The 21,386-nt window shown below is 44.3% G+C and overlaps 1 protein-coding gene across 2 annotated transcripts; it reads left to right on the forward strand.

Moving 5' to 3' along the window:
• Positions 1–7,064: 7,064 nt before the first annotated feature.
• On the forward strand, positions 7,065–21,056 carry traf7 (TNF receptor-associated factor 7). 2 transcript variants are annotated; one of them, XM_076752091.1, is made up of 22 exons: positions 7,065–7,169; positions 8,876–9,053; positions 9,213–9,270; positions 9,408–9,499; positions 9,779–9,895; positions 10,036–10,128; positions 10,982–11,015; positions 11,211–11,433; positions 11,568–11,702; positions 11,816–11,911; positions 12,032–12,153; positions 12,461–12,534; positions 12,624–12,672; positions 13,053–13,180; positions 13,637–13,719; positions 13,841–13,880; positions 14,002–14,118; positions 15,657–15,779; positions 17,933–18,052; positions 18,477–18,608; positions 18,800–18,919; positions 19,046–21,056. In XM_076752091.1, exons 2-22 carry the CDS (start codon positions 8,934–8,936, stop codon positions 19,058–19,060), a joined length of 2,091 nt encoding a protein of 696 aa, XP_076608206.1. In that variant the 5' UTR covers positions 7,065–7,169; positions 8,876–8,933; the 3' UTR covers positions 19,061–21,056. The 2 variants fall into 2 exon arrangements, with proteins under 2 accessions (XP_076608206.1, XP_076608207.1); XM_076752092.1 differs by having other exon boundaries at positions 7,080–7,169; positions 9,411–9,499.
• Positions 21,057–21,386: the final 330 nt, after the last annotated feature.

Below are 21,386 nucleotides of genomic sequence, written 5' to 3' on the forward strand. Positions count from 1 at the left end.
AACACACACACACACACACACACACGCACACACACGCACGCACACACACACACACACACACACACACACACACACACGTTCCCAGAGACTTACCCTAACCATAACCATAACCACTACTTGCCTGACCCTAAGCCTTACCATAACCTTAACCTAACCCTAACCCTTCACTTAACCTATAACCCAAGTCTTCACCCCATAATTCAATTATTTACATTATGGGGGCAAGTCCCCACAGTGTGACTGCGTAAACAGATTTATATCCCCACAACATGAGTAATACATGACCACACACTAACACAGACACGCTCCATGACAAAGGAGACAAGATGTGATTTCACTTAATGTTTTAAGAGTTGTTACAGTGCTACAGAAAATGGGCTAAAATGAATTGTTCAACATTTTGGCAACATTTTCACTCATTCGCTTTCTTGCCAAGAGTTAGGTGACAAAATCAATACCACTCTCATGTTTGTGCGGTAAATATGAGGCTACTGCCAGCAGCCAGTTAGCTTATCTTAGCACAAAAACTGGAAACAGGGAGAAACAGCTAGCCTGGCTCTGTCCGAGGGAAACAAAATCTGCCTACCAGCACCTCTAAAGCTCACTGATGAACAAATTCATTCTCATTTTTTGTTAAGAAGCCAGGCTGACTGTTTCCAGTCATCATGCTAAACTAAGGCAAGCTGATTGGCTGCCGGCGGTTGCTTCACGTAAGTATTACCTTTTGTATTTTCCAGAATGTGAAACTGACCGCACCTTAAACTCACCTTAATGAGCAGGTCATGAACTGCGGAAATGACATGAATCCTGGTTGTATAAATCTGCAGCATTTAGAATATTCACTAAGAAAAATTCATTTGCTTTGATCAAATCAGTGTTTTTCACTTCAGCTTCCCAATATTGGTGCACCTTCAATCACCTAGACTGAGTTAACTGCCTTTGCTTGTGTGCAGAGAGGTGAAGCACATCCAAAAACTGAATTACACACACACACACACACACACACACACACACACACACACACACACACACACACACACACACACATCTGGGGCAGCAGTGGTGATGTGAGCACCCGCAGCACTTAGAGACAGGGTCTTACTCAGCACTGATCATTAATTCATGACGCACATCTCAGATGGAACCTCACATCAGAAACCCCAGACTTACATTACAGAAAAAAACCTGTCAAACTGAACAAGAATCTCAAGAATACATGGAGAGATAGATGGGGTACAGGGTGGAGAAGAGAAAAGGAAAGAGAGAGAGGAGAGAAAGGTTCATGTGGACCACTGAATGACTAGAAGAGAGCGCCTGTGTGTTTCTAAAAACATCCACTCTTCCACATCATATCACGTAACGGGAATATTCCATTCCTCTCTGCACTCAAACTGTGAACTCCCCTGACCTCACGCCATATCTGACAAAACGCTCCAAAAAGTTTTCATCTCAATAAATAATGCCCTACTTTGATGAGCGGAGCTGGGCGGAGGTTGTACTTTTGCGCCATCTTTGAACAACCAATTGATTTAAATGGCAGTTTCACAGAATTGCCAGCTGTTAACGTGTTTATAATAAGAAAATGGAACCTGCATGAAAGTAAATTAAATCCCACTCTTTCCTTTCACCATCCTCTGTCCCTCTCTCCCTCCTGCTGCTTCCATCATGCCACTCCTCTCAGCCACCCAGCCTCACCGCCACCAACCCCCACCCCTCCTCCATTGTGTGCCTGGCCTGGCTGTCTCTCTGTAATCCAGTGCGTCTCTTTGTGGCTGTGCAGCATGTGGCTCAGCTGCACTTTGGCCCCTAATGGACCCAGTCAATGTGGAGAATTGCCACCCTGTTGTCTCTATCAAGGTCAAGTGTGTGCACATGAGCGCGTGTGTTTCGTGGGCAGCCGGGCGGCTTTGTGGATTGTGTGTATTCTCTGTTTGCATACGTGCTCGCTGGCAGAGTCATGACTGTGTGTGGAAAGATAAGTATTCATGTAAGGGTGCAACTAATATTAGTTGTATTTAACCGTCAGCTCTGGTTCAGCTGTGCTTTTATTTGTTTTACAATGACTTGGTGCATTGCTGTGTTTGTGTAGCCTTCTGTTACAGTATGAAACTATACTTTTTGCTTGACTTGTTTGAACGTGGAGGTCACACTCAAACTGTATCTATTGTGTGTATTATGTTATGAATCCTAATAAAATCCATGTGTACATACAGTATGAGCTGAGCACAAACTGAGCCACACCTGCACACACCGAGGATGTGTGTGTGTGTGTGTGTGTGTGTATGTGTGTGTGTGTGTGTGTGTGTGTGTGTGTGTGTTTGCTTTTAAGTCTGTATCGTCAGAGATTTTTGAGTGTGTGCACATTAGAGTGTGTGCAGTGTGTTTGATCTGGCACCTTGTTCTCCATTTTCAGAGTGAAACAAGCCAGACACAACCAGAGTCAAGGCGGGCCAGCAGCTGTGTGAGACAGCTCATTGGTACAGCAGTGCTTTGAGATAAATGCTAACATCAGCATGCTATCAATGACAATGCTACCAGGTTGATTTTTAACAGCCATGTTTACCATATTCACCACCTTCCTAATCATCACCACACCATCAGCACAAAATGTCTTCGGTTTTTCAGATATTCGGTTATAAAACAGTTAGCATAGTTAAAAATAAAGAGAAACTGGCCATTGGTCGGTTTTGAATGTAAGTTAGGTCTTGATTACATTAACTACATGTTTAAATAAGCAACAGCCAAAGTTAAAGATCAGAAAAAAACATCCCCCCATATTGTTTATGAGGTGTTTAACAATCAAAAACCCAGCTAATTTTCATTGTTAGGACTGTGTGAGTGTGGTTTATTCAGATTTGATTGACGGTTATGTAAAATGAATCACAAAATGAAGCTGCAGGAGTCACGTCTGACCACTCCCTGTGACTTAAATGTAAATACAGCTGCCTTGAATCTTGCCTGTTTTTGGTTTGGGGTTTGTGTTTCCTGTCTGCAAATCTCAGAATGCAGCAAGTTTTGATGCAGGTCAGGCTAAATATGTGCTTCCCAATATACTCTGATATGCTTCTTGTACTTTTTACATTGTGTGACCATTAATATGGCCTTCACTGCCAATATGTTAAATTTAAACAAGCTCTAACAGATTTATTTGGCCCATTGGGGGCAACGGAAACAAAACACGGCAGTGGCATCCTGTAATGATAATGATGATAAGGCAAATTTGTTAGATAACAAACACAGAGCATTGGCATTCAGTTAAAGTTGAGTTTCTTGCCGGCTGATTAATAAAAGTCCAGTGCTGACTCTTCTTTTGGTTTTTGGTCTCTGCCAACTCCTCTTGAGCTGCTAAATGCTCCACCATGTTCACCAGTTAGCAATAGCTGGTGAACATGGTGGAGCATCCAGTGCTAAACTTTTTCTTCCAGCCTTCGTCAGGATAAACAGCTGAAAAAAGCACAGTTTTCTCCTCCAAATGCACATGAAAAAAAGGTTGTTACCACTATATATAAGAACTATTTTATATGATACATTAAAGCACTCTACAGTTATAGACACTGACTGGTTCACTTGGTTTATGTGTGAAACACATTGTATGCCGTCAGCTGTTTCTTGTTAGCGTGTAGACAGACGACACAGTTCCTATGACTCAGTATTTCAGTGTCACATCCAGGGCATGTTTAATGTGCGAGAGGAAGAAGAAGACAGAGCTTTGTGCACACTGTCAGCTGTTACAGACGTGGTTATCTGCACAGAAGGAGACAAGTGTTTTGTGAATGAAGACTGAACCGACGGGACACAGAGAAATGTTTTGTAATTGCGCATTCAGAGAGACTGGCAAAGAAATTTAGCACACACAGTCAGCTGTTTGAGGCAACTTATCAGCATGAAGGGAGAGACAGCCTTTTGAAAATGAAGCTGAATCCCTCTGTATGCAGAGAGCCTGCTCTGCCGTTATGACTGCCATTAAAACACAGTGTAGCAACATCTGCATCACAGAGGCAGAGATGGCTGGCTGCATGTGTGTGATTATGAGAGTGTGCTGAGGGGGGTGGAGATGGGAGTCTTGTCAGTGCTGTCCCACACAAGCAAGATAAAAGTACTAATGGCCTGGGCTTCCTCTAATGGAACGCTGTGCATGTGTGTGTGCGCACATCAACAAAGCTGCATTCAAAACGTCTCTTGTTCGTGGCTGCATTACAGCATTCAGGCCTGGTCTTTCTCTCAGTCTATTTACAGCTCCCTCCTTCGCTCTGTGTACATGTGGGCATCTATTCACATGCACCCACTGTTTCCAGGCTGCAGAGCCGCACGGATCGGCCCCATGTGTGGTGATTCTCTCTTGCCTGCGCCACATCCCACATATATCACATCACATCACACTGCTGTGGAGGTGAGCTGCCATGTCTTTCTGTTAATGCCCTGACATTCACGTCACAGCGTGCCACACTGAGGTCAAGGTCATGAAACGTTTTGTATCAAGATGGACAAATTTAATTGCATAAAAAAGAACTCATTGACACTGTTACAATGTTACTCAAGTACTGCCCTACGGTACACTTCTGTGGTGCTTTACTTTACTTGTGTGTCTCCATTATATGCTACTTTTGTAGTAGTAGATTCCAACCTTTTTTCTTTGCAAGATCTTAAAAAAAAAGGCAAAAAAAAATCATGTTTTAGAAGTCTATGAGTTGCTTGTACTTCCACCAAAGACACATTTCACCTCTAAATCTCTCAGATTCATTTAAATAACTGTTTGGGGCCAGTGAGACACAAAAGGTCATGATTATAAAACATTCCAAAAACACATATGACTGTGTCTGTCTGAAATTCTTCTTTCCTCTCCCATTAATCATCTCATGCCCCTCAGATTTAACTGGTGACCCTTTGGAGGGCCCTGCCTAAACTACCTACAGTATATAAAGTAGTTGGATCTAGCTCACCCACCAGCTATAACAGTAAAATGCTTATGCAACAATCTTATATATCAAGTGCAAGAGCAATTTCTGGATAGCTTTTCTGAGTAATTAGCTCTACTTCAAGCAGCCGCAACGCAAAACAAGTCTTACACATTCAAGCAAAACTAATTATCATCCAGCACTATAATATGCAAATAATGATACAAGATTCACAAGAGTCATTTTTCTGCATGAAGTACATTTTGCTGAGAAGAATGTTTTACTTGCAGGACTTTTGTTTGTAATGGAGTATTTTTACATTAATATTTTTCTTTGCATAAGTAAAAGATTGGAGTTCTTCTTTTGGCACAGATTTTTGTACTCCATTTGAACTCCATGTACTCTATGTAAGTAGGAAGTGGGTATTTTAGCTGAGCGATTAAATCTAGGTAAGCAAGCAGCGCCCTCTTCTGGTGAAAATAAAGTAGCATAAAATCAGTACTGGAAGAATATTTAGATCATTTGTTAAATAAAAGTCCACCACACTGTGAAAACACTAACAAGGTAACTTTCATGAGCTCAGAAAAACTATCCTGCTTTCAGCTTCGTGACAACACATGTACCAGCTAATCCTAGTGAGGTTTTTTTTTTAATAGTTTGTCTAACTTTACAAGTGGGAGAACCCATTTCTCAACCCACAAAGGAACACTTAATCCTTCAGTTCATCGGAAACATTCAAAATCACCAAATCTGGTGATACGTGGTTTTCAATAAAAGTTATTCTCCTACCCTTTACATAACCTTTTGATCCTTCATGCTTCATGCTGGAACCCGAGACACAAACACACCCAGGCATACTCACACACATTTCTTGTCATGCGCTATTATAATTCAAGGATTGAAGGGATTTTCACTTGTTAAGGTTTTATTATATGTCTTGTAGTTCGTTCTCCATAAAGCGCCCCATAGACAGCTCCCAGTATGGGGAACATAAGCACTCTCAATAACAGAATGACTGCATTTGCTAAATGCATTGGTGCATAAATGTTATCAATAATATTTCTATATCACCTGTCCATGGTTCTCAACGGTGACTTTAGAGTAAAACAATCATAGTAATGACATATGACCACATCATTTTACTTTCAGAGTTTGGCATTACTATTATAGCAGGCCTTATGTTATAAATTCACTTATCAGTGATACATATTATTTTTGGTATTTGTTTTGTTTTACACAAAGGACATGACAGAAAGAAACTTTCACAGACTATAAGCACAATAAAAATTCAACAATCCTGTGAAAGCAGAATGAAGCAGACACTGTTTGGCCTAATCTCTCACTGCATGGGTGTGTGCTCAGTCATGACCTGAAGGCTGACATGTAGCTTTTGCCAGTGGACAGCAAACCATTATACATGCACATGCTGACTGCTTCAACGTGCAGTGGGTTCAAACTACACTCAGCTGCCCTGACTGTGAAAACACTGACATATCTTCCATTGCACCACTCTCTTCCGACTTTCATCATTTCTCCGAGCCTACATTATATATTATCATTTGCTCTACAGATTTAAAAAATGTTACATGCCAAGTATAGTTTTTGGATTTCTCCTGTGTTGCCCAGTCTTTATAATGTTTTATCTTCAGGAAAACGGTGCAATATATTCAACGTATTTATTGTGGAAGTGGTCACATATAACAATTGTAGGCACATTTTATGCTCTCTGTAATGACTATCACCTTCCTGTATAGAATAACAGTGTGTCTATAGTGAAGCATCCCTCTGAATTTCCCTTTCTCTTCTGGCATAATACTGATATATTTTATTCATGTATGCAGCTGCATGACACAGTAGGCTGTTCCACAGTTTCTCATTTATGATGGTCAGTATCTTCCTACATCACACCACCGTGCACGTGCGTTCACCGTGAAACGTGATGGTGGTTGTCGCATGATGGTTCGGTCGCTGCAAGAACCAATAACTGCGCGGAACCGGAGCAGATGTGGATATATTTGGGGATAGTGTGCCTGCAGTTGGTTTGCGGAATTTACTGACAGCGCCGAGTCCAATGGCAGCTCCACGAAGTGGATTGTGGGCAGCGTAGTCCGACAGCTGAGAGAAGGGCACTCATGAAGAGACAGCGGCACGCCAGCTACTACATGTCCCAGAACACTCTGCGGCACTTGAGTTCTATGTATGTGAGGCAGAGGGAGAGAGAGAAGATTTAGGAATTCGTCTGCAGACTTGAGGCTGCGCTGTTACAAAATAATGGTAAGTCTACAAACTAAACCAATCTGGTTTTAAATTATTGTCGTAGTAACTGACAAATAACGCAGATTTCCCATTGTTTGTTAGCAGAGTTTGCCAAAGACAGTTAGCAGCAGTGATTGCTTGACGCTGTAGAAAATGTAACATTAGCTAACTTAAGCTAGCAAACAAGCCACTATAGCTAGCTAGCTAGCTAATTATCGCAGTATAAATGGTTGCTGACAAGGTGACGGCTGATAAGAAACTGCATCACGAGCTGTCGTTTAAGTAGCTATCACACGTTAAACTGTTAAATTCCCATACTTTGGGCCTTTGAACATTTAGCTAGCTAGCTAGTTGTCAGCCTTCAACTTTGGTCCGTTGTTGTGTGTGTGTTCCGCCCCCCTGTCTGTGTCGAGGCTCGTCTTTACGGGAATCTCCTGGCATGTGAAAAAAGACAGTGACGCTGATCGGAGCGGGTTAGAGTTCCTGGATAGTTTCAGCCGCAGATTCTGCAGCCTGTTACCATATGAGCTGACAGCCCGCATACCTTTCTGTTTACATCAGTATCTAGTTGTCCCGGTCACTGGATTTTGGCTGTCACCTCTCCCTCTTCCCTTTGTCTCTGTGTTGCTCCCTCCCTCTCGGCCTCTCAGCCCTGTATGTTTGAGGGTTTGCAGGTGCTGGTCACAGTTTCCCTCATCGAATTGTTGATAAGACTTGTGTCAGTGCTGCCTCCAGTCACACAGCTGTTATGTGTATGTCTCGGGGCGAGGATAAGTAGCTTCAAGGAGAGAGCAAAAATGACTGTGTCATGCACAGATATGTACATTTGTACAATGGAGGATATTAAAAGAAACCCGTTTACTTCTGCAAATTTGAACTTCCTCTGTCCAGCTGTTGCTGCTGACAGGATTTGTGGGAGACAAAACTTGTGTTAGTCATTCACATTTGTCTCACTTTCAGTTGCCTTTGGAAACTTATCAAATTGAGCAAAACCATAATAGAAGCAATGGTATGATGTTGAAATAAGATATCCCTCGACAAAATCCTGGACAGACAACGTCTAGTCTCTTGACACCATCTGTATTTGATGGAAATATTGCGCAGATCCAATGAACATGTTTGATCCTATCTGGTAAATCACTGACTGACTGAGCTTTGAACTTCCTGTATCCAGTCAGTGCTGACTGAATATGTGTTTGGGAGCCTCATTGTCTTTTTAACGCTTCCGTAAGCTATGAGAGACGATCCAGTCGAACAAGCTAAGCCAAGATACAGCTTTGTTAGCTCTGACAATTAACGTGAAATCGTTATGTTTGAGTGTGTTGTTGTAGCCGAAGCCAGAAAGTAGGTCAAACATCTCTACAACCATTAACTCCACCGTACAGCTCCGTGATGCACTTATTTCTCTCTGCACTGCCTCTCGTGTTAAGTAGTTTGAAGCTGTGCTGTAGTCGCTGGCAGTCACCAACATATACTGTGCCAAGTGTGGGTGTGTGTTTTTTCTCCATCTCTGTTTAAACATGAAGCCAACGTATGGTTAGCATTATGTATTTGTCCAGATTTCAGCCAGGCTTCTGCAGTGCTCCTTGGAGGCAAATCACCAGACTTATTATTAGTAATTGTATTATTTTTACACTGCGTGTCACAACATCTGTCTTTCACTCTCCTCCTCATTAATGCCGTCCTTTTCTCCTCACCTCTCTGCACCTCTTTCCTCTTCTCAGGCCTAGCAGTCCAGTTAGCCGCTAGTGTTTCCCCGTGCATTTGTGTGTGCTTTGGGTTATGAGCAGCGGTAAGGTGCCGCGCTACAACAGATACTCCGGAGGAGCAGCAGCAGCAGCAGCAGCCACAGCATCCATCCCCAGCAGTCCCTCCACCCCCCCAGCCGACTCCAGCAGCGGGGTAAGAGACACTGGAGTGAATTGCAGAGAGTTTTTAATTAAATACCCAAATTATATGATGTGCAATTACTCATTTTGTTTAAATAATCTTATAGTTTAACTCCATGCTGTCCTTTTACTTGTCTATCTGTCCATTCAACCTTCCTTTACTCCTCTGCAGAGCAAGATGGAGGCCTCATTTGGCCCTACCTTCTCAGCCGTGGCTGCTGGAAGTAAAGGTGATACACAAAGACTGTTCTTCTCTGGAAATACTTGTTCTTTTTTTTGCGTTACTGTTTCTCTTTTTTTGCACGATAGTCACTAAAATACTCCATTATTCAGGCTTTTTTATTGTGAATGTGTGTTCATATTTCAGCAGAAGGGTCCAGCACGTACAAGCAGCACAGAAGAACTCCCTCCTCCTCCAGCACTCTAACGTACTCTCCCCGGGATGACGACGATGGAATGGTACACATTCTCTGTCACTTTCCAACCCAGTCTGAGAAATTCAAAAGCTCAAAGACATTAACATTTATCATGAAGCTTCATGAAACTGATCATTTTTAGGGACTTGGGTTTAGAAATCACCTGGATATGGGTGAAAGGGGCAGTTCTTTCACTCCCCAGTGTCAAACCCCACATTTCATCTCATCAGTTGTGTGTAACTATAATGATGCAAGATCCCACACTACTACTAATAATAATGACTAAGACTCCTCTCTCCACTGCCTCCCCTCATCCCCTCAGCCTCCTATTGGTACTCCTCGAAGGTCAGATTCAGCCATCTCGGTGCGATCTCTCCATTCCGAGTCCAACATGTCTCTTCGCTCCACTTTCTCTCTGCACGAAGAGGAGGAGGACGCGGTAGGATGCAAAGCACGAACATACAACACAGCTGTCAGCGAGCATAAACACATGCTCACAAATACAGCGACGAGTTAGTTTTGGAACTGAAACCACACAACAAATTGAGCAAAATAACAAATGAGTGTTTCTGTGTTCAGGAGCCCCAGGTTTTTGCTGAACAGCCATCAGTGAAGCTTTGCTGCCAGTTGTGCTGTAACGTCTTCAAGGACCCCGTCATTACCACATGTGGCGTGAGTTTACGTTTATGTGACGTTTTCCCTGTGAAAGGCTGTGTTTGATGGTGCAACAAAAGCACAGCGATTTTCCAATCATTGCTAAACAATGTAACAGGGAACAGCAGGTCTGTCAAGCTTTGGATTTCTCAGCAGTCCGAGGCTGAGTCCAGTGGGGCTGTAGAAAGAGAGATTCTCTGTATATGAGGTGTTTGGATGGTGGTTTCTATACTGTAGCAAGCATGTTCAGGACCTGTGTTTGTCCATTCTAACTTTAGCTACAGCCATTAACATGTTTGGCTAACTATCTTACTTTCCATAATAGTAAACCATGGACCATGAGCTGATGAGGTATCATGTATGTAGCCGTGTATGATTAAATCTGCCTGCAACAGTTGTCATTCCAGCTGAGGATATCAATGGTTGACAGCTAGAAATGAGTTGCTAGCTTTTGTCCATGTCTGTCTTAAATCATACAGCCATTGTTTCAAAAGTCTCGTAAGAATTTTGACATGTGAATCTGCCACCATCGTCACTGTAAACTCTATATCTGCCACATGAGAACAGAAGGGATGAAATGAGGGGCAGCATGGTGGTCCAGTGGTTAGCACTGGTGCTCATGGCTTTGATCCCCGGCTGGGACAGGGCCTTTCTGTATGGAGGTGGCTGCCCACTGCTCCTCAGGGATGGGTTGAATGCTCAAAGATCAAAGTTCGCTGTATTGTGTAGAGTATGATTGTGTGTGACAAAGAATCTTCTAAAGCTTGACAGGCCAACAACCAAGGGAGGCGAAATGTCTTCTAAAAACAAATAAAAAGAACAAGAAAACAAGGACTAAAATTTAATCATGCCTGTTTTTGTCCTTCCTCAGCACACCTTCTGCAGACGATGTGCCTTGACTTCAGGTGAGACTTAAAATGCCTTGTGAGAGTAGCAACTATGTAGTAGTTTGTGTCATGATGGACACTTTTCTTTTCAAACAGGTGGCACTAATAACATTAATAATGGCTTTATTCCATTTAGATGTATCAGTGGTAGGCTGTAGTTGAAAGTGTTTTCAGTTTATTATAACCCTGCATTCATGTTTGTTCTCTTCACAGACAAGTGCCCAGTGGATGCAGCTAAGCTAACGGTTGTAGTGAACAACATTGCGGTCGCCGAGCAGATCGGAGAGCTCTTCATTCACTGTAAATACGGCTGCAGGGCAACGGCCAGCAGTGCAGGCGGGGCTGCAGCCTCCACCTCCACAGTGGCCGGGAAACCTGGGGCGTACGAGGTGGATCCACTCGGCTGCCCGTTCACCATCAAACTCTCTGCACGCAAGTAAGAACCACAGAGAGAGGATGTTGTATTTCCACTGCGTCCTTATGAATGTAATGTAAGACACCAAAGCAGCAACACATTGTGAAACTGTTACTGACGTATTCTTCTCCTCTCCTCACCCTGTACCTCCGCAGAGAACACGAGGCCAGTTGTGACTACAGGCCAGTCCGCTGCCCCAACAACCCCTCCTGCCCCCCGTTGCTCACCATGAACCTGGAGGCTCACCTCAAAGAATGTGAGCACATTAAATGTCCACACTCCAAATACGGGTGAGTGCCATTTTTTTCACGTTCTGTCTCATAAAGCCAGTCACGTTCTTCATCTCATCTATAACACATTCCTCTGTCTTCTACTGATCTGCCTCTCCTCTCCTCCCCAACAGCTGCACATTCATTGGTAACCAGGACACATATGAAACACACCTGGAGGTGTGTAAATTTGAGGGTCTGAAGGAGTTTCTGCAGCAGACTGATGACCGGTGAGCTGACATACTGTGAATTTTAAAACCTGATTAAACTCCTCTTAAATATAATGAATTCATAATTGTCTCCATCTCTGATCTCTCTGTATTAAGCCTCTGACCTCTGACCCTTTTTAGGTTCCATGAGATGCAGCTGACTCTGGCCCAGAAGGACCAAGACATTGCTTTCCTGCGCTCCATGTTGGGCAAACTGTCCGAGAAGTTAGATCAGCTAGAGAAAAACCTGGAGCTCAAATTTGGTAAGATACAGATGAGAAAGTTCCCCAGTTTGACCTGCTTATTCAGCCAAGAGAATACACTGCTGGTCCTAACATTTGGAGGAGTTTGCGTGTTTACACACTCTCCTTCGAGGGCAGCACAGAGGTGGCTGTCAAAGAACTGCGACGCCATTTTAATTGGTTATATATTAAAATGTAGATCCAAACATTTTCTGCACTTTTTGCCTGGAGCAGATTTAGAAACTTTCCATGGACAGATCATCAAACATGATGTTGTTGTTTTGTGTGTGTGTGTGTGTGTGTGTGTGTGTGTGTGTGTGTATTTCAGATGTGCTGGACGAGAACCAGAGTAAACTGAGTGAGGACCTGATGGAATTTCGTAGAGATGCCTCCATGCTTAACGTAAGTGTGTGTGCACCTAACAGAGAGACAGAGAAAAGTGTGTGTGTGAGAGGAAAAGTAACCGCCCTGTCTCTCATCTGTCTGCGCAGGATGAGTTGTCCCACATCAACGCCAGGCTCAACATGGGAATCCTGGGCTGTAAGTGTCTGTCCGTCTGTCGTCTTTTTAAAAATCCTTTTTCTCTTCATTATTCTTCATCTCTCTCAGTGGAGGATAGCATTGGTTAAACCTTTGCCAGGACCTGGAACATGTCAAGTTTTGAATGATTTAATCATTAGAGTTCAAATTGTAGCTCTGACTGCCTTCTTTGGCCACTTTCCTTGGCCTCCCTCCTCCTCTCCCTCACTCCCACTCATTCCTTTCACCAACCTCTGTCTGTCTTTTCCTTCCTCCTTTCCTCGTCTACCTCCCTGACCCCTTTCAATCCTCCTCTTTCAGCTTCAGTTGCACTCCTCTCTTGTTAAGTTTCCGATGAAAAGCACATATCCGGTCTTACCCGTCTCTGTGCCTGTGTGCAGCGTACGACCCTCAGCAGATCTTCAAGTGTAAGGGGACATTTGTTGGCCACCAGGGTCCCGTTTGGTGTCTGTGTGTCTACTCCACTGGAGACCTGCTCTTCTCTGGATCCTCAGATAAGACCATCAAGGTAACATCCACACACACACACACACACACACCAAACAAATGAAAGACAACAAAAACACGTCCTCCCAGTTTGATTTTTTTCACACCCACTGATGCAGCAGAGGGCCTTCAAACTCTTGGATGCATCACTCAAACTGGACCTGAATTTCATTTTCTCCCGAGTACCTGTAGCAACACGCCCACACCAAAGCAACCCCATATGTTTCCTTTTTTTCTACTTTTTGACGCAGTACTATTTTTGGCCTTCACCCACCTACTTCCTGAGAGATTCTGATAACTTCTGCCCACAACCTTGTTTTGAAAATCTGGAAATCTAGAATAAAAGTTAGAAGAGGACGTGGACTGAAAAATGGCATAAATATGCATGTGGACATCAATGAACATGCGATTTCTACAAATTGAGATTCATCTTTTGCCTTTTAGCAGTATCTCAACCCGTCTCCTCTCCTCCCCTCAGGTATGGGACACCTGCACCACCTACAAGTGTCAGAAAACCCTCGAAGGTCACGATGGCATCGTGCTGGCGCTGTGTATCCAGGGGTAAGAAAATCCACACGTGCTCATAAACAACACACACTATGATCATAGGATGCATGTCAGCTTAATGGCCAGCCTTCCCCCCAGAGCATGACTCGGTGATTTCTTTTTTTTGTCTCCATAGAAACAGGCTATACAGCGGCTCTGCAGACTGCACCATCATCGTGAGTAACGTTCACCTTCCTGCTTCCTGTATTTCAGGGTGAACTTGCACTTGTTAGCACATGCTCTAAAAGTTGTGTTTTTGTCTCTCTGTTGTGTAACGTTGCTGTTAACGTTGTGTAGGTGTGGGACATCCAGACCCTACAGAAAGTCAATACTATTCGTGCCCATGACAACCCTGTATGCACACTGGTCTCCTCCCACAACATGTTGTTCAGCGGCTCCCTCAAGGCCATTAAGGTACAGTTATGTGCATGATGTATCATCTAGTGTGTGTCGTGTCATATCAGTGTTTAAAAAAAACGTTCTGCACAGGCATCAGCGTGTTTTTCCACGTAAGTCAAATCAATGTTTATTTAAAGTGCATTGTCATATGAAAGTGCTTCAACACACTCAACAACAAAGAGAACAACAAAAGAAAGATCACACAGAACGACTGATAGATCATTAATGGAAAGGTAACAGATAAAAATTAGCACTGTTTGTTGTGAGTTCTTGGGACTGCTAAGGGACCTGAGGCAGAAGACCATAGCACGCATGCTAGCATTTTAATAAATCTATGTGTTTGGCTGGGCCAACATTGACCATGACATCTGATAGACTGGATTAAATTTTGGCAAGTATAATCATCAGCATAGCAGCAAAAATGGACTCTATGTTTATGAATAATATCACCTTAATGTAGCACATACAGAAGTGAAGAGGACCTAGAACAGAGCCTTGAGGTACACAAAATCTAACTGGAAGAGTCCAACAGTTTGCTGTTATCAACTATACAATGAGTTGTGTCAGAAATAAGAATGAAATCATGTCAAAGCAGTGAGATCAAGCAGTGAAATTAAAGCTGATTGATCAATAGAAACTGTTTTGATGGAATGGAGTGCATGGAATCTATATACTACTGTGCAGTGGTGAGCTGTGTTTGAGATGTGTGAAAGGTTAAATTGGTCTGTAATTGCTGAAGACGTCACAGTCAAGATTTGATTTCTTTAGGGCCTCAGTAGCTCGTATCATGTAACGAGGCAGAGTCCTTACCTTGGATTCTAGCCTGGGCCCTTTGCTGCATGTCACCCCCTCTCTCTCTCCCCTGCCTTTCCTGTCTGTCCAGCTGTCACTATGAAGAAGCAGAAATTTGGAAAAAGTAATTTAAAAAAAAAAAAAAAAAAAAGGTTTGATTTCTTCAGAGGTGGTTTCATAATGCTTGGGCCAACTTCACAGCTCAGATGTGTAATAAAGAGGAGTGTAAAGATGGGGCTCAGTGGGGAGAGGAGGAGAGGCAGACAGTGAGGAGCGATGGCTGTAGCTTTCTTTGTTACCGTGCTTACAAGCCAGCGAGAGAAGGGACGGGGATGACTGTGTCTGTGTGTGTGTGTGTGTGTGTGTGTGTGTGTGTGATGTCAGTCCCCTCACACAGGGACTTTCCTTTCTTACCCCACTCAACTCTGCCTCCTTCTCCCGCCAACCAGCATCTCCCTGTTTCAGCTCAGTGACATCATGCACTTTACTGTTTCACCACTGTGTGTTGGCCTGCAGCTCAGCTCAAGGGACAGCGTGTGTCTGTATGTGTGTGTGTGTGTGTGTGTGTGTGTGTGTGTGTGTGTGTGTGTTAAATGTAAAAAGATTTTTGTGATAGATGTCAGTGTTGTTTGTTTTTATCCATTTTCTCAACGCTGTTCTCTTGTTTAGTTTAAAGTTTGAAGTACTTTCTTTTCCCCTTAGTTTCAGTTTTCACCATCTCCATAAGCTGTATATATGTGTGTGTGTGTGTATGTGTGTAGGTTTGGGACATCGTGGGTACAGAGCTGAAGCTGAAGAAGGAGCTGACCGGCCTGAATCACTGGGTTAGAGCGCTGGTGGCCTCCCAGAACCACCTGTACAGCGGCTCATATCAGACCATCAAGGTAGGTGGAGCGGTGAGGAGATGTCAGCAACATCCACACACACACACACACCACTTCAAATTCATGTTTTCATTGTCCAGTCGGAGGTTAGCAAGCATAATTAGGCACTGTGCACGGGGCTGCAGTAAGCGAGGTGCTCCATATATAAAGAGTTTGTGGGGCGCTCTGTCTCGTGTCTGTGTCTTCTGTATAGAATGACTGTGGCTGTCGCGATGTGAATCTTTCCACTCGGATGCAGTCAATCAAGCCTCAGCTTTGTCGTGAGGCGCAGCGGAGTGAAGATTTGAAAGTGTTGTGTTTGGCAGGTGCTGCAGCTCTATCTGCCAGTGACAGATCTGAGTGGGATTTGAATGGCGGCTGGTGTTAATTTTGGAGTCGGAGCGTTAAAATAAAATGCCGGCGGAGGGAGGAAAAAGGTTCATACAGGCCCCGTGGTCGTGTGGAGCAGCCAAAAATAAACCTCCACATGGTTTATGGAAATGATCAGCGTACAAAAGGGTCCTCCTGGTTGACGAGAAGGGCTGGTTGATACATGCCCTGCAGTGTGTGTGACTATCTGTTACTCTGTAAAGCGAGGTCAAGCCTTTCTTGTGTTTTTCAGCCATGTTTGTAGCCAGTATGTGCCTCTGCATGCCCATGTTGTTGTCACCCCTGAGCACAGTATGGGTGTTAATTAGTTGGAGTGCAGAAATGTTGCTGCTGTAACTGTGGAGTGGTGTGTGTGTGTGTGTGTGTAGTGAAAGCTGTTTGGATGTATTGTGGTCAGTAATTGGATTCTGTCCTCTATATATAAAAGGAGTGTGTGTCTGTGGCTGTCATCGCCATCCACCGCCTCACTGCTGAAAGTACGCTGTGTGCCTGCACATTCATCTCTGTCTGTGTGTGTGTCCTGCTGTCGCGCTGGAGATGGTCACTAATGAATACCTCAGGGACGCCGTGGAGAGATAAAGAGAAGGACCGAAAAGAAAGCAAAAGGCAGAGGGACTGGTTTTGGGAATGAGGGACGGCTGTGGAAGAACGAAGGAGGAGATGAAAGGACAGATAAAGTCGACTCGGCTCCTTTTTAATGGCGCTCATGAGCAGGGGAGTCGGTCTCCAGCCAGTACTTAGCCACAAAAGTCGTTTCTAAAATGTTTTGCTGCAGAAATTGCCATGACAAATGTTGCCCTATTCGGTGAAAAACACGCCTTTGAACATTTTGGCAATTAAATAAGTTTGACACGGAGAAAGTACTGAGAAGAGAGTTTCAACACCAAACTCTTTCTGCACTGAGTCCTTTTGGAAAACGCAAGAAATTCGTTTCTTTTACTTTGTGTTTTTGATGTTGGCTCATTAGCTTTCATGAAATCTGTGCACTGCATACAAATACTTTCTGTGAGTTTGGGCTGATGAATCGTTTCCCCTGTAATTAATCAGACTGTGGGATCATCGTTTGTTTTTTTTTCAGCCTTTGTTGGATAATTTAAAAACAGAGAGACAGGACGTTCAGAGCAGAGAGAAGGACAAACCTGCCAAAGTGGAGCCAGGAATGGCCTTTAATAAAGGTTCATGTAATATGGATTAAAGCTCCTCTCATCAGTGTTATTATACTAGCAGAGGATCAGACGACGACGTTATTACGATGAAACTGGATGTATGAGCGTTGTCCATGTGACATGCGTGTCTGGGAGGAGCAGGGTTAACTCAGGATCACTTGGAGTCCTTTCTTCTCTCCATCTGTTGAATGTCGACCCAGGCTGACTCACGTTTTCTCTCTCACGCTCTGTCGCTGTCCTCTCTCCTTGTCTCCCATTGAGCTCGCTCTTTGTCCCAGTATCAACCGTAGCATCAAAAAGAAGATGGACCAGAGAAATTCCTCCTCCTGCCTCCTTTTAAACGCTCCTCTCACTGAAATAGAAGTAGCCGTTTAGCTTCACGTGCTAGCGATTGCGCCACTGTGTGTTGCTGTGGAGATGAGAATTGACGAGTTGCAGCTGTTGAGAAACTCACTTTTTCCAGTGCTGATATCCTGTGTGTGTGTGTGTGTGTGTGTGTGTGTGTTTATCTATCCCTTCCAAAGACACCCTCACCACCCTCGTCTTCCTCTTTTTTTTCTTTTTTTTTTTAATTACCCGCCGGCTCTCTCTGACTCCTTCTCTCTCCCCGTGTGTCAGATTTGGGACATCCGGTCTCTGGAGTGTGTCCACGTCCTGCAGACCAGCGGGGGCAGCGTCTACTCCATCGCCGTCACCAACCACCACATCGTGTGTGGCACTTATGAAAACCTCATCCACGTAAGGGACACACACACACACACACACACACACACACACACACACAGAGGACAGAGTACATTTATGTCGTCTTTGATTCCCTTTCCCTGTCCTTCATTCCTGCCTCATGAGCAAAACTAGAATGCGTCTCGCCCTCTCTCGCAAGGCATGAGGTCGTCTCTGGATCCGTTCAGACTTGGCTGTTTTTTTGCTTTTTTATTCTCTTCATTGCCCCTGTTGGTGTTCAGATGATACTCACACAGAGCTCGTCTCAGGGTTAAAGGCACACACACACACATATTAACAGCAGACTAAGACCTGATCTGGACCAGAATGCACTCCAGACCACGATTCAGCCAAAATGCTTTCTCACACACAAACTATGCGATATTGGTGTTGCACTGATGACGAGTGAGATGATGAAGGTGTTGTGTCTTCTCTCCAGGTGTGGGACATTGAGTCTAAAGAGCAGGTGCGGACCCTGACAGGTCATGTGGGAACAGTGTACGCTCTTGCTGTCATCTCCACCCCTGACCAGACCAAAGTGTTCAGCGCCTCCTACGACCGCTCGCTCAGGGTGAGGACGGACTGCGTGTGTGTGTGTGTGTGTGTGTGTGTGTGTGTGTGTGTGTGTGTGTGTGTGTGTGTGTGTGTGTGCGTGCATGGAAAAACAGAATACATCCACTCACACACCATGTTGTGTGTTTACAATAAACATTTAAAGATGAATACTTAGACACAGGTAAAAGCAGTGTCCCTGGTGTCTAGGTGTGGAGCATGGACAACATGATCTGTACCCAGACCCTGCTGAGACACCAGGGCAGCGTGACAGCACTAGCCGTCTCCAGAGGACGCCTCTTCTCTGGAGCTGTGGACAGCACCGTCAAGGTAGGACAGACCACCTCTCCATCAGCTGCTCCACCTTCTGTACATCTGTATCTGCTGCAGAATGTCTTTATATATATACTGCAGCTTTGTTTGATCTTCTTGGTAATTTCTCTCTGTCTCTCTCAGGTGTGGACATGCTAAGCAGACCGTTTGCTCTGCAGGAATCCAGTCGATTTCATATGACGTAATGAACGGTAACCTTTCCACGTGATTTCCTCCTCCACACCCGTTTCATTGATTGTGATTTAACGGCCACAGACCAATAATAACCGCCACCTCACAATCAAGCTGCATCAGAACTATTTTACTAAGTGTTGCTTTTAAAACTTCAAACAGTCCGACACCCGGACCTGAGCGTTAGGGTCGATGGCCGGCGGGGGTCACGCTCTTTTGTGACCTCATCACCAGTGCATTATGGGGCAAATTAAGACAAGCTGCCTTACAGTTGCACCGCACTGCGCCAAAACCGAGCAACCGGACGCTGCATCCCCGTTATCAGAGCAGGAAGCAGAGAGTTTTTTCAAGCTCTCGACGGTCCTGCCTGCTTCCTGCGGATACACCTGCCATTTAAGAACTGACTGACGATGCCTCATGCATACTGTTTGAAATTAGTCTAAGGGCTGGTTTCACAAAGGTGGAGTGACACCACACTCACTGCAAATGTATACGTTACCCCAAAATGCACCAGGACAATAAGACATTCAGGTTGGTCTGAGGTCAAAAATCAGCCGCCCTGCAGCTGTCGGGCTTCTGATGTGTTTCATATAGACGTATCAGCAAGTGACCTGCTGTTTGTGCTCAGATTTGAGCGGCGACAGTGACAGCCTGACACATGCTTTCACGCTTAAACTCAGTCCACACATCAGCTGTACTGATTCTTTTAAATCGACTTTGATATTGGCTTCAAAAATCCATTGTCAGACTGTAGAAACCACGGTGGCACGTGAGCAGGTCAGCACGTGATTGCAGAATTTTTCATAGCCGAGGTTTGTTCCCGACCGTCTGCTCAATCTGCACGTAGAAACATGGAGGTCAGTTTTACATCCAGTAGCACGAAGGAGAAACACGAAAGATCAAAGCACGGACCCCCTCGTATTTCAGTGAGCACCCTGAAAATGAAATGTTCCCGCACTCTCAGACCAGCCCGCGTGTTGATATCAACTGAAGACATTTCCAGGTCTTAGCAGAGGATGTCCAGACGGAGACGGCCTGTCTCTCAACGCCCTGTGTCAGATCTCCATGGACGGACGCGGGTGTAATGACACATTCCCTCCCTGCTCGTTCATTGCGGAGTCACCCGGCTGAGCTCTGTGAAACCAGCCTTTACAAAACACCTTTTAATAAGTGAAGACTTTTAAGAGAAATCTATAGATTTACTGAGTTTTATATTAGTGCCATGATAGAGCTGTATTCAGAGCCACTCAGCAGCTGTACAGATGTGTAAAGTAACAGACAGTGCCGAGCCTGGACACGTGGACATGAGACGGCCTCACACGAAACAGAGCGGGACAGGCAGAGGGAAGACGCCGTGTGTGCATGCAGGTGTCTGTTATTGTGTTTCAATGAGTGCCATATGTGTGGAAGAACAGTGAGGAAAGACTGGAATGACGTGTCTTTGTCTCCCCTCTTCCTGCCCCCCCCCTCCCTCCTCCCCCCTCTGATCTCTAACCTCAGCTGGTTAGAAGGAACATAACTACAGATTAATACTGATTGTTGTTTATGGACTGTAACACTCGAGGGACTTGCAGTGAAGGCAAGCAGTTGATTGTGTGTAATTAACCTTTTTAAATTCCCAAACGCAGAGTAAGTGCCACTGAGCTAAAGTGAAGCCTCGCTTTCAGGACCCATATTGGGTTGAAAATGTGAAACAATGACTAAATATGCCTGGGAGGGGAGTTTTAATTTCATGAGGTCATGCACATCCAGACCAAAATTAGATTTTCACAGATGTTCAGAAGCATTTTGCCTTCATTTCAGTGCAGATCTGGTCACTGCTTACTCTGGCCACGGTGAGGAAGGCGCTGGGGAAGAGAGGAGGTGTCTTCACTGGTCACACTTTCAGTGATTTCTTGTATACTTGTAATCATGTAAGCCTAAGTTGATCATTGATCAATAAAACTGTTGTACACTTTGAGAACTCTGGATCTGATTTATTTCAACAAGGAAACCTTTTGCTGCTATCTGAACTCATGCTGATGTTTTTTAAACCTTGCGGCTTATTTGCTCAAAATAGGTGAATCACCCAAAAATGTCACACTTTTCTTTTAATCGAGCACACGCTGAACATGTCACAAGCTGTAAAAGGCCTCACATAAACTCCCGTGTTGCAGTCATGTGCTGCCCCCTGGAGGAGAAGCTTGAAAATGCAGAGTTCGTCACACAAAGGCAGGCTGAGGACGGAGCAGTTTGTGTCGAACATTTATTTATTCAGAGCAGATGGCCATAAGATGCAGTCACTGCAAGCACA

This window comes from Chaetodon auriga, chromosome 16 (assembly GCF_051107435.1).
Source record: "Chaetodon auriga isolate fChaAug3 chromosome 16, fChaAug3.hap1, whole genome shotgun sequence".
NCBI lineage: Eukaryota > Metazoa > Chordata > Actinopteri > Chaetodontiformes > Chaetodontidae > Chaetodon > Chaetodon auriga.